General features: G+C 43.5%; 1 protein-coding gene across 1 annotated transcript in view; it reads right to left on the bottom strand.

The window, feature by feature from the left end:
• The window catches only part of LHX6 (LIM homeobox 6), a 239,868-nt gene that overhangs the window by 7,474 nt on the left and 219,147 nt on the right, over window positions 1–13,247 (bottom strand). Inside the window, exons 6-7 of the mRNA XM_068249721.1 lie at window positions 4,654–4,749; window positions 2,884–3,058 (exon numbers count right to left, since the gene is read on the bottom strand). Coding sequence (XP_068105822.1) covers window positions 2,884–3,058; window positions 4,654–4,749 — 271 coding nt within the window. The remainder of the gene's footprint in view (window positions 1–2,883; window positions 3,059–4,653; window positions 4,750–13,247) is intronic.

Here is a 13,247-nt window from a genome sequence, read left to right as displayed (position 1 = left end):
CGAGAGGCGTAAGGTCCGTACACACGCCTGATCAAAGGCAACGACGGGTCCATCGTCACCTCCTGCTGGGCGTGTTTTCAGCAGACAGTACAGCGTGTGTACAGTCTGTCGCTGGACTGATAAGGCTGTTTCTGAGCGATTCTCCCGGCAAGGGAGGATTTTTCCTCCCTCTGTCCTCCCTCTCCCTCCCTCCCCCTTGTGCTGTCCTAATCGCCATTGGATGGCGATCGGTACTACTCCCCGCCTCTCGTAGGCATCAGTCTATGAGAGGCCACAGAGATTGAGCCGCTCTGAGGGACAGCCGGGTGTCCTCGTACAGCGCTGCATGTGATAGCAGCGCTGTACAATTGCTAGCCATGATCACGGCTAGAAGGCTAATCACGGAGCAGAGATCCGTGAACCGGCAGGGTACAATCACGCAAGTACATGTTCCCTGCCAAACTGCAGCTCCAGGACTTGACGCCAATTAGCGTTAGGCGGTTCTGGGGCTGCCGCCGCAGTCCCGCCCATAAGCGAGACACGGTCGTTAGGTAGTTAAGCAATACCAGTTGCCTGGCTATCCTGCTGATCCTCTGCCTCTAATACTTTTAGCCATAGACCCCAACAAGCATATAGCAGATCAGGTGTTTCTGTCAGATCTGACAAGATTAGCTGCATGCTTGTTTCTGGTGTCATTCAGACACTACTGCAGCCAAATAGACCAACAGGTCTCCCAGGCAACCGGTATTGTTTAAAATGAAACTAATATGGCAGCCTCCATAGCCATCTTGCTACAGTTGTCCTTTAAGAGGGAGGTTAAAGTTAGGTGTTGGGAAGAAGAATACACAATAGGACAATAACCAAAATAATCAACAAAAACATCATCACAAAGCTGACAGTGTAGCAACAATAATCACATTTTACAGATACACTTAACAATTTGTTTTCTTGCACCAACAAACTCTGCTTTATTTATTGCAAGATTGCTTGGTGATATTTATATTTTTATTGTTTCTGCAGAGTCCCGTCTACTGGTATTACTTGTATAAACTAGCTTGATTATTATTAATACTTGTGGATGGTGCTTACCCATCTTTTTCAATACAAGGCTATAATCATCTAACTTATTATTGTTGGACTTTTTCTTTGTTTACTATTATTATTATTTAGTATTTATATAGCGCCGACATCTTCCTCAGCGCTGTACAGAGTATACTGTCTTGTCACTTAACTGCTGTCCCTTAGAGGAGCTCACAATCTAATCCCTACCATCGTCATATGTCTACATATGTATCACACAGTGTATGTATCGTAGTATAGGACCCATTTTAGGGGGAAACCAATTAACTTATCCATATCAGACACAGGGAGATCATACACACTCTGTGCAGATAGTGCCCTGACTGGCATTTGAACCAAGGCGAAAGTGCTAACCACTATGCCACCATGCTGCCCTATGTTTATACTTCTAGAAATAACTGGCAGGCCTGGATTTATATCACAGGAGCCTATAGGCACAGATTTCCTGGCATCCTAGACTTCGCTTTCCACAAACCCCTCACTGAACCGTAACACAAGTGTGCTGGCTGGCCCAGCTGTCACCTCTCCCTTACTTCTATTTCCCCTCAAAGCTGCAGGTGTCACTTAGCATTAGGTAGCCAGAGGTACCCTCAGTATTAAGTAGCTAGTGGTGCCCCCTAATGAGGGGTGATCTCTCAGTGGAAGCCTGAGAGCTGGGTGAGTAACCTCATTTACGCTCCTCTTGGGTCTCTGCATAGGAAAGGATTGAAGCACTAGGGGAGGGGACTGAGCCGCCTTCCCATCATCAGGCGCCTGTAGGCACGTGCCTACAGTGCCTTATGGTAAATCCGGCCCTGATAACTGGTATCTTAATTAACCAGAAGTAGCAGGTTGAAGATTACAATATGTTAGTGCTGCCATTGAAGACTGCATTGCAGTGATGTGCTCATGCTATTTTTTAGCTCCATATCTTTTTGGATCACCATAATGCTGGGAATAGACATTTTACATGTGTTAAAGGATCAATATCTTCCTAAAGGTGGCCACACACCATACAATTTGTTAAATATCTGTTCAATTTAAGAGTTGCAATCGATTTTTCTTACTGATTGTAACACTTCAAAAATATGACCAATGTATCACACACATATGTTCAATTTTTCCCCAATTATGATAAAAATTATTGGAAACGGAGAAAATTGCTAGGGTGTGTATATTAATAAATTGACAATCTAACGCACACCATACAATCTTTAGAAAAATTTAAGAAAAATATCTAGCATTCCGGATCAATAAAAATCGAAAAAACAAGAAATCCGATCAGATTTTTCAGTCGAATGAAAAAAAAAGCTTTTGTTTTATTGGGAGATCCGATCATAATTGTCAAATTACAGTAAAATTGGATCATTTTATTGTATCATGTGTGGCCACCTTCAAATTGATCATTTACCATGTTGCCACAGTTACAACTGCCACAACTGATAAGATATCTATTTCCTTGCCACCACGGCAAGGTTTGTAAAGCTCACGGCTGAACAGAGCAATGAAGGCTTTCTCCCATGCTGTTGCTCTACCCTGCTCAATCTCCGACGGAACAGCTTTTCTCAATCAATGTTCAATCAAAAAAAGTTCAACATTGATCGTAGGGGCCTCCTTGTTTGGCTGATTTTTGTTCATTTACATATTTAAATCATATGTAATGGATAATCTTTCAAAAATGTGTTGTAATGTATCCTCCCTCCTGGCTTTACCTTTCTATCTAAAAGCTTTGGCTTCATCAGTAAAAGACCTCAAACCTCTCCCAACTGACATCAGACAATACAAAATATAATATTTTGTTTCATCTTTTTCTGCACTACACCATGGCAAGGAAATGTTACTTACTTTCTATATATCCATGTAATGTGACCATTCTTGCTCTTTCTGGACTGCTGAAAGGAGAGAAGTGAATGTCATCGGATAGGGAAGAGGTGAGTCGGTTTGGGTTAGCCCCAGGAGGAGGCACTGAATGCTGTGGTGTGTGTTTTTTATGTCGTGCTCGGCAGTTCTGAAACCAAACCTGGAAAGTTAATTTTAAAAAAAGCAAAAATATTTTAATGGCACCTTTACACTAAATAACTTGATAAATCAATACGTAAACATAATACATTATGCTATGACAACAAAATGTTTCAAGTGTAAGCCATTGTTCACCCTACAGCACTAAACCTGTATATGACTTCCTTTTCACGATCTATACTTCATATATTTATTGATTTCATATATTTAATGGTTGATCTTTGCACAGCGCCATGTAATATGTTGGTGCTGTATAAATCAATAATTATAATAAAATAATAATAATAATAGCTAAGGGATATGAAGTTACAAAAAAAGAACAGTGAACAAGAAATAATGCAATTATCCACGCGTACCTCACTAATTTCAAATGATTATGCAAAGCACAGATGATAAATCTGGTGAGCAGAAGTGCTATAAATGAAAAGATGCTTGGTTGAGAATAGTCCAGATACATTCCTCTTCATGCATGAGTAATTCACTTCTCAGGCTAGGAACAGTTGCTGCTTGTTTACCACACCTGCACAAACTGAGTGACTACCAGGAAGCTCTGACACACCTTGTCTTGGCAGATTATGTTTCTGTCAGCATGGAGCTGTTCAGCTCTTGAATTTAGATATTCAAAGTAAGCAATCTAAATAAAGTGTGGCATTAATCCTGCTGAACTGAATGCATGGTTCATTTTTCCACAGATGTGGAATTTTACATTTACTGACTAACTAGGGTTGCTGTTCAACTTCTGTACTTTTATTTAGTGCTTAGTATCAGGAATTAAATGTCCAATACACCAAAATGAGCGTGTTCTAACAAATTGGTTTCTTTAATAGATGGTTTAGCAATATCCATGGAAATTATAGTCTATAGATTTTAAAACTAAGGTTGCGTAGAATCAAAACTGATGGCCACATTTCCGTATTTTGTCTTATTTCTCCAGTAAGGAGTATAAATGGAGCAAAGGGTTGCACAGTAAAGTAGCATACATGTCAGATATCTCAAAAAACCTGAAGTGCAAAGAATTAAAAGCAGCCATTGCCAATTTCCTGGCTGTCATGCTGTTCTTTTTGCTTCAGTAATGTTTGAACCACACACTTGGAACACTCGTCTGTGGATCGGTTACTGACCTTGCCACCTCAGTCAACATTAATAAGAGTGGAAGAACAATAGCAAATAAGATTATTAACCAATATTACTGTTAATACAGACTGAAGTGACCAGGCTGCTGAGCAGTCAGTGATCAATCACAAAACATGGATATCATTCTGTTTGATACAGTCATCTTAATATGGATAAGGGTCAACAGCCTTGCTGGTCTCTACATGGATTCATAATAGGTACATTAATGAATGTTGCAGGACATGTCTGTAAGGAGTATATTTTCTAAACTGTAAGCAGTATAATGTGTGTAAAGTCTTACACAGGATGAATAGAGCATAATACATTGCATGCCATGTATTGCATTACACTCTACTCCTCTTGCGGTAAAACTACACACACTCTTCTGCTTACCACAGTTTAGTGAATACACCCCTAAGACACGTAAACCATAAGTACAAACATTCCAACACATAAAGAATATTGATGCGTTATAATACAAACCTGTATGACTCTTCTGCTTAGTCCTGTCATATCTGCAAGTTTCTGAAGCGTCTGTGCATCAGGATTGTTATCCTGAGCAAACTGTGCCTGCATCACCTGTGAGCAAAAAGAGCATAAGTGGAAGATGGTCTGATGCATTCAGTTCTGGAAAGCCAGGTAGTATTGTTGCTGTATTTATTTCTTAGTCTTGTATATTAAAGGACCACTATCACAAGAATGTGTAACATTTAAAATGTGTGTGTATGCATATGTATAAAATGTCAATTTGTTCCTAAATAAAATGCACTATAACATTTGTTTTTCCTTAGCCCCTGTTACTTACAGAAGGTTGTAAAAATCTGACAGGTTTTGAACTAGTCCATCTCCTTATTGAATACAGGTAGTCCCTGGTTAACGAACGAGATAGGGACTGTAGGCTCGTTCTTAACCTGAATCCATCCTTAAGTCGGAACGCTGTGCCTTCTCTGTCCCCTATGCTTCCAGTGTCCCCCCACTGTGTCATCTCTGCCCCCCCTTTCCTAATGCACAGTATGCACAGCAGGAGCGATTACAAGTCTCACCTATTCCTTCGCGGCTCTTGGCCAATCAGCGGCATCCTCTCTCCCTTCATTTCTCCTTCCTCCTAGCGGCTTCACTAGTAGCGTCACGTAATGACGCAATCAAAAGGAGACCCCGCGGCTCCTTCTGATTGCATCATTACGCGACGCTACTAGTGAAGCCGCTGGGAGGATGGAGGAATGAATGGAGAGAGGACGCCGCTGATTGGCCTGGAGCCGCCATGGAATAGGTGAGACTTGTAATCGCTTCTGCTGCGCATACTCTGCATTAGGAAAGGGGGCACAAGAGGTAGTCCCCGAGCTGTGTGACGTCATCGCGGCGGGTCGGCGGGCGTTCGTATCGGCGGGTCGTTCGTACGTCGGGCGTTCATAACCCGGGGACTACCTGTACTCTCAGGGTTTTCTAAAAGCACATACTGAGCGTGAGTTGCTCAGTCCAACTGCCAAAATAGTGTGCAAGTGAGTAGGGAAGCTGGCTGGCATCTTTATATAGATCCTTTCCATAGGTTGCTTTTTTTTAAAGACAAAAGAAAATACTGAGAATCCCCCATGAGGAGATGAACTATACTAATACCTGTTAGATTTTTACTGCCTACTATGAGCAACAGTAACATAGAAAATAACGTAATTTATAGTACATTTTTTTCTGGGAATAAACCTCTTATAAGCATATGTACAAATGTATTTTAAATTGTAATTTATTGCTGACAAATTGCCCTTTAATTAGCACTTGATTCATTTAAATCAATCTGCACCCGTACACTTCTATTACAGGTGGTAGCAAAATGTTGCAGTCCATGGGACTACTAAATTATGACTATTTAACACTGAGTATTTATTTTGTTAGATAGGTTATTTTGTTAGATAATTGTTAAGCTCAGTGACTGATCTGATCCAGATAAAATTCGAATGAAATCTGAATGAGTTTCATTTGGACTTCATTCTCTAATTTCTGCACCTGAGCGGGTGTGTGCGGGGGGGGGAGGGGTTAAACTTACCCTGCAGCCTCCTTTTTTAACCTGTCCCATGGTGCGTCCCACACTGCGTCACTACTACACTTCCTACTTCAACCCGGAAGGAGGAAGTGCTTGTGGTCACGTAACGCGGCTTGGATTGCAGCATGGGATATGCCGTGAGACTAGTTAAAGAAGAAGACTGCTGGATAAGTTTAGCCCTCCCCCCCTCCTCCGCACACACCCGCTCAGGTGCAGTAATTAGAGGATGAAGTCTGAATGAAACTCATTCAGATTTCCCTTCATTCCTCCATCCGGAGCTCATCCCTGCCTATTATCATCTATTATCATGTAGTGCTGGGCACAGAGGTAGCTGTTTTCTCTTAGGAACAACCTTTTTTTTTTCATTAAACAGTTATTTTTTTCCAGAAAATGTATGGCTTTCCTCCCCAAAGATCATCAACAGCTAAACAGAGCATACCCATGAGTATGACACAGTTGGATTATTATTATTATTATTATTATTGATTTATATAGCGCCAGCATCTTCCACAGTGCTTTACAATAGAATACAGGGTATAACAGTACAAGGCATACAATACAAATAGTTGATACAAGACAAGAGCAGGGCTGCTCAAATCCGACCCGGGAGACATCCAGATAGTTGCTATCCGGATATCTCCCAGGAAAGCAGTGGGGGGGGGGAGGTGGGCGGGGGTGTTCAATCTTACCAGAATGACGTCTTCTTCGGGATCGTACGTGTCGCCTCCCACGATGCGTTCCAAGCACCGCATGCGCCGGTCACGTGACATAAACACTTCCTCCTTCAACCCGGAAGGAGGAAGTGTTTGTAGTTACGTGACCGGCGCATGCGGCGCTTGGAACGCATTGTGGGAGGCGACGTGTACGGACCCGAAGAGAACGACATTCTGGTAAGATTGACCCCCCCCCCCGCACAGCTTTCCTGGAAGATATCCGGATAGCAGCTTTGTGGATGTCTCCCGGGTCGGATTTGAGCAGCCCTGGACAAAAGGGTATAACAGGTAAAACAGTGAACAAATTATCAACATATTTTACACAGAGGTGGGAGGTATGTACACCCATTGCACAGCATTGTGAGACGAAAGGGAAGAGAGCCCTGGCCAAAAGGCCTTACAGTGTAAACATTAAAGGTGTAGGACAGTAGGTAAGGGGAAGCTGTGTATGGGGTGGTAGAAATGTCAGTGGGCGGTGACAGTATGCTTGCCTGAAGAGGTGAGTTTTCAGATTGCGCCTAAAAATATTAAGTGTGAGTGAGTGGCGAATGTGTTGAGGGAGAGTGTTCCAGAGGAGGGGAGAGGATCGAGAGAAGTCTTGTGAGCGGGAGTGGGAAGACGTGATCAGGGAAGAAGACAGAAGGATATCGTTAGCAGAGTGGAGATTGCGTGCAGAATGGTATCTGGAAATAAGTTGATTAAGATAGGAAGGAGCTATGTTGTGGAGAGCTTTGTAGGTGAGAGTAAGGATTTTAAATTGTATCCTTTGTGTAACTGGCAGCCAGTGAAGGGACTGACAGAGGGGACGTGGGCTGGAGAAGCGTGAGGATAGTTGGATGAGTCGTGCAGCAGAGTTCATAATAGAGTGTAGCGGGGCTAAACGGTTGTCAAGGAGACCACAGAGCAGAGAGTTGCAATAGTCTAGTCGGGAAATGATCAGGGCATGCACCAGAAGTTTGGTAGTGTCCTGTGTTAGAAAAAGGCGGATGCCGGAGATGTTTTTTAGGTGGAGGCGACAAGAGGAGGAGAGTTTGCAAATGTGTGGTTTGAATGAGAGATTTGAGTCCAAAATTACACCTAGACAGCGATCCTGAGGGACAGGCGATATGGAATGCCATCAACAGAAATAGAGATGTCTGGCAGGGGCATGGGAGGACATGAAGGAGGCGATGGCATTGAAACAGTCTGGGACACGAGCTGTTAAGGTGTCCAAGTCAGGTGCTGAAATGTAGATCTGGGTATCGTCAGCATATATAGTAGGTGATATTGGAAACCATAGGAGCTGATGAGCTGACCAAGACCATATGTGTAGATGGAGAAAAGGAGAGGTCCGAGGACTGAGCCTTGGGGAACTCCAACAGTGAGGGGACGTGGAGAGGAGGTGGTGCCAGAGGAGGCAACTCTGAAGGTCCTATCTGAGAGGTAGGAGGAAAGCCAGGAGAGAGCAGGACCCTGAATGCCCATGGATGAGAGGATTTGGAGAAGTAGGGGGTGGTTCACAGTGTCAAAAGCGGAAGAGAGGTCTAGGAGGATAAGAATAGAGTAGAGGCCTTTAGATTTAGCAGTCCCCAGGTCATTGGTTACTTTAAGTAGGGCAGTTTCGGTTGAGTGGCTGGGACGGAATCCAGATTGGAGGTCGTCAAACAGAGAATTGGTAGTGAGGTGATGGACTAAGTCAGTGTAGACGTGGCTCTCAAGTAGTTTACAAGAGAAGGGGAGGAGAGAAATGGGTCGGTAGTTGGGCAGGGAAGAGGGGTCAAGAGAAGGTTTTTTTCAGTATGGAACTATGCCTCTGGTGAGAGAAAGGTTGAAGAGGGTGGTTAAGGCAGGTGAGATGGTAGAGGATAAAAGAGTAATGAGATGAGAGAGCATGGGGTCAAGGGTGCATGTAGTGGGAGGGGATTTAGAGATGGGAGAGGAGACAGTAAGTTCAGTTAGTGGTGAGAAGGTTGTCAGGGAGGATGTAAGGTGTGGTGTATGTAGGGAAAGAGGAGGCTGCTGGTTAAAGTTTTTTTTAGATGTTAGTGATTTTATCACTAAAGAAGGAGACAAAGTCCTCGGCTGAAATGCAGGGAGTGGGAGGTGGAGATGGGGGCCGGAGGAGGGAGTTGAATGTAGCAAAGAGTAGTTTAGGGTTGTGGGAGTTTGAGGAGATTAGTGAGGAGAAGTATGAATGTTTGGCTGCTGTGAGGGCCTGTCTGAGCGTGTGCAAAGCCTCTTTGTAACTTTGAAAATGCTCAGGCAAGTTATTTTTACGCCATCGCCGTTCAGCTATCCTGGAGAGGCGTTTCAGTAGTTTGATCTCCTCGGTAAGCCAGGGTTGTCAAAGGGCCCGGCGTCGGTAGACTGTGGAGGAGGGAGCCACAGAGTCAATGGCTGAGGTTAAGGTGATGTTATAATGATCAGCTGCTAGTTCAGGGTCAGTAAAAAAGGATAGAGTATGTAGAGGATGCAGAGAGGTTGATCGTGTTTGGGGGTTGAGATCGCGATTTGCGAATGTTGCGGAACTTGTGTACAGAAGTGTGTCGTGGGGATGTGTAGGGACTGGATGGAAGGATGTTGAATTTGAGTAAGTTATGATCAGACAGTGGGAGGGAAGAGTTGATTAGTTTGGTTAAGGAACAGCAAGTAGTGAAAATTAGGTCGAGAGTGTGGCCGTCAGTATGGGTTGCGGTGGTAGGCCAAAGTGTGAGGTCAAAGGAAGTGGTAAGTGACAGGAACTTGGAGACGCAGGATGATTTAGTGTCGATGGGGATGTTGAAGTATCCGATAATGACTGAGGAAGAGAGGAAGGGACAGGAAGAGAGGAAGCCATGCTGAGAAGTGGTCAAGGAAAAGACTGGTTGGGCCAGGGGGGTGATAGATTACAGCAATTTCAAGGTGAAATGATCATAGTGTGCAGGTGAAGGTGAGGAAGGTTCCAATGGACTAGCTTCTGGGAAATGACAGCAGGATACCCTAAAACCTAAACACAAGTAAGTTTCAGAAAAAGCAGTACGTAAACCACCTCATGGACCACCTATGGTATGGAGCGCCTAATTATTTACCAGTATATTATCTCACTCCACCATTACTGAAGGATAGTGATGAAGTCAACATCAAATTTTGCATTCATGAACGCAAATTTACTGCAAATGTTCGCAAACGGGCCATTCGCTGCAAGCTCCATAGACTTAAATGGCAGGTGAACAGCCACCGACTTTAGCAGTTAATAGCAAAACCCCCATACATGCTAGAAACACCAAATTTGCAGGGTATGTTAAGGAGGACAGTGAGAACAAGAGGACCTTATAGTTTTTGAGAAAATCAATGTTAAAGTTAGAGGAAAAAGTAGCAAAGTGAATGCAGTAAAATGACAGATAATGTATTAATTAATAATGTATTATATATATATATATATATATATATATATATATATATATATATATATATATATATATATATATATATATATATATAATGATGTGGGGTCCCCTCTCCCAAGCCTCTTTAACCTCTTGTCCCCTATGCAGGCTGGGATAGCCAGAATGCAGAGCCCTGCCAGGGTGGGGCTTTGCACCCTGAGCTATACCAGTTTGCATGGTCCATGGTATGGGGGGGCTCTGGGGGCCTAGCCTGCCCCTCTCCCCCAGAGCCCTTGTCCAATCCATTAACAAAGGGCTCTTCCCCACCTCTGGTGCCTCAGGAGGAGATGGGGGCAATGACTCCCTGGGGGGGGGGGGGTTCATGGTGCCAGCTGAGAGTGCCCTTTATGAAGCCCCAGCCCCCTCCCCAGGATAAATGAGCATAGAGGTACATAGTACCCCTTACCCATTTCGACAAAGGGTTAAATTAAACAAAAACACAACAACGAGAAAAGTCCTTTATCATTCTTAATTAACCATACATACTTACCTGTACCTTTAAAAAAAATGTTCCCACACCAATATCAACGGAAATGTCCCATGCCAATATCTTCTAATGAGTTTGGTTGAAGATCTCCACCGAACACCCACCGCCATACATGCCGCTCCTCGTCGCCAGCTGTAGCTATTAACAGACCAATGGGGCTACTTAAAACCAAATTTAAAGATGCTTTTGCTCTAACTTTACTAAGTATAGCTAGAGCTGCGACAAGGAGCGGCGTGTGGCTTTTTTCCCCTCGTTTCCACTATTCTCCTTAACAAACCCTGCAAATTTGGTGTTTCTAGCATTTACGGGGGCTTTGCTATTAACTGCTAAAATCGTCGGCCAGTGACTTTAATGTAAAAAATGCGACTGCAAATTTTTAACAAAAAGAATTGCGTTAAATGCGAACGGCAAACAGTCCAAGTTCCCCAGGAATTGTCCGCCGGCGAACAGTTCGGGCCATCTCTACTGAAGGGCACATGGCAAGTGTCAGGCTGACTTGGATGTGAAAGGGGACACACATTTTTCAAAACAGCACTACAAACAGAAGGCCATTTAATTTTAAGTACAAACCACAAATCTTCTTTATGCTGATAATGATCATAGTAGCACTTTTACTTTCTTGTTTGAAGCTTGTTTCAGTATCTTTCCTTTGTAGGCTGATAGGCGATCCTGTGACCCCAAGAATCCAAAGCTGAATTGCTCACCACCTTGTCTGTCTGATATCATTAGCACAGGGTATGTAATTTGGTAGTTTTCATCTCTGAATACCCATCTACAACTCTACCTTACTTGTCAATCAAGTTCTTGGCAGTAGTGGGTCTTATGTTGTATATATATATATATACATATATATATATATATATATACAAACACGCACAAAATGATTTGCAAAATATTTTAAAGTCTGAGAGAGGTGTTAACAGAGGTGTTAAGTGAAAAGCGTATTGACACTGCCAGCATTATTTAACGAAATTAATGTTGTCTGGCTGTAATGCTCTCAAATCAACTTATATCCTTTATATCCTTTTATATGTTCTCTGCAGTTCAAAACAAAATGCCAAAGTTAACAATAATTGAAGAAGGCAAAGCCTAAGAGCAATCAAGATGATATGTGAACATCAGTGGCGTACCTACCATAGGGCTCAGTCACTGTGTTCTTCCACCTGTGGCCTTTTTTCATAGTTTGTGCAACATTTGGGAAAATAGCAACAGGCAGTTCAGGGGACTGTACTACTTCCTGCACTAGATGTAGTACCCCTCCCCCTTCCTGTCCCATGGGCAATGTGCCTTCTCGCTCTCTACACACAGCATGCAGTGAGTGTATGTGCAGAGCAGCAGGGTGAGTAGAGAGAATGATTGCTGTGCTGCAGCTGGGGCATTAGCAGGGAGAGGCAGGATGTGTTTAGTGCTTCAGAAGTTGCCTGTCATTAGTAGCCATGTGCGCTGGCTGCTGTAATACCAGAGTGCCCTGGACTATTGATTATTTATCTTGATCAGAGTAGTTAATCAGTAATGCAGGGCAGTCTGCTGTTGCAAAAGCCAGTGATATAGGTGCTGACAGCCTGCTTCTGTAGTGAGCAGAGAAGAAAGCTCCAGGCAATTTAGATTAGCTTGGTTGGAAGTAATTTTATCTCTTTCACTCCTTTTCCCGAAAAAACACTAAATTTTCAGCAACATGCTCGGCGCCCCGACCTGTCAACCCTCCCATCATTTTTTTTTTTTTGTGGGGGAAGGGAGGTGGGGGATGTAGCTGTAAATAATCTGCACCGGGTGTCAAATTCCTTAGGTACACCACTGGTGAACATTAAGGGCCCGTTTCCACTATAGCGTTGCGGAATCGCCGGCGAATCACCGCAGGCAAATCGCATGCGGGTGCGATTCCGCATGTGTTTTTTGCCGCGATTTCGCATGCGATTTCGCATAGGTAAGGCTGTATGCGAATTTAACCATGTCACTGCCTGTGTAAATTAACATTAATACCTATGCGAAATCGCATGCGAAATCGCGGCAAAAAACGCATGGGGAAAACGCATGCGATTTCCCTATTAAATACATTGCGTGCGATTCGCCTGCATTCCACACGCAGGCGAATTCTGAGGGCCCTACCCTGCAGATTTTTTCTGCACAGAAAAACGTGCGGGGAAACGCACAAGTGGAAACAGTCCCATCCACTTGTACTGACTGTGCGAATCCGCATGCGGGCAACGCATGCGGATTCGCGATAGTGGAAACGGGCCCTAAGAGGGTGTAGAAGCAAAGTACTAAACAGATATGTTTCATGCGCCAAATGTACTTTACAAACACCAAAACTTCCTATCCCTTCTTGTTGCACCTGCTGGCTGGGTCAATCATGTGGAACCATGTGACAACCAAAGTAAGAGAAATAGTAAATGCCAGTTTACAGTATAAAATATGAATGCGCTGAGTGAGGATACAGA

Source organism: Hyperolius riggenbachi, chromosome 8, assembly GCF_040937935.1.
Source record: "Hyperolius riggenbachi isolate aHypRig1 chromosome 8, aHypRig1.pri, whole genome shotgun sequence".
NCBI lineage: Eukaryota > Metazoa > Chordata > Amphibia > Anura > Hyperoliidae > Hyperolius > Hyperolius riggenbachi.
This window is presented reverse-complemented; position numbering and strand designations above follow the sequence as displayed.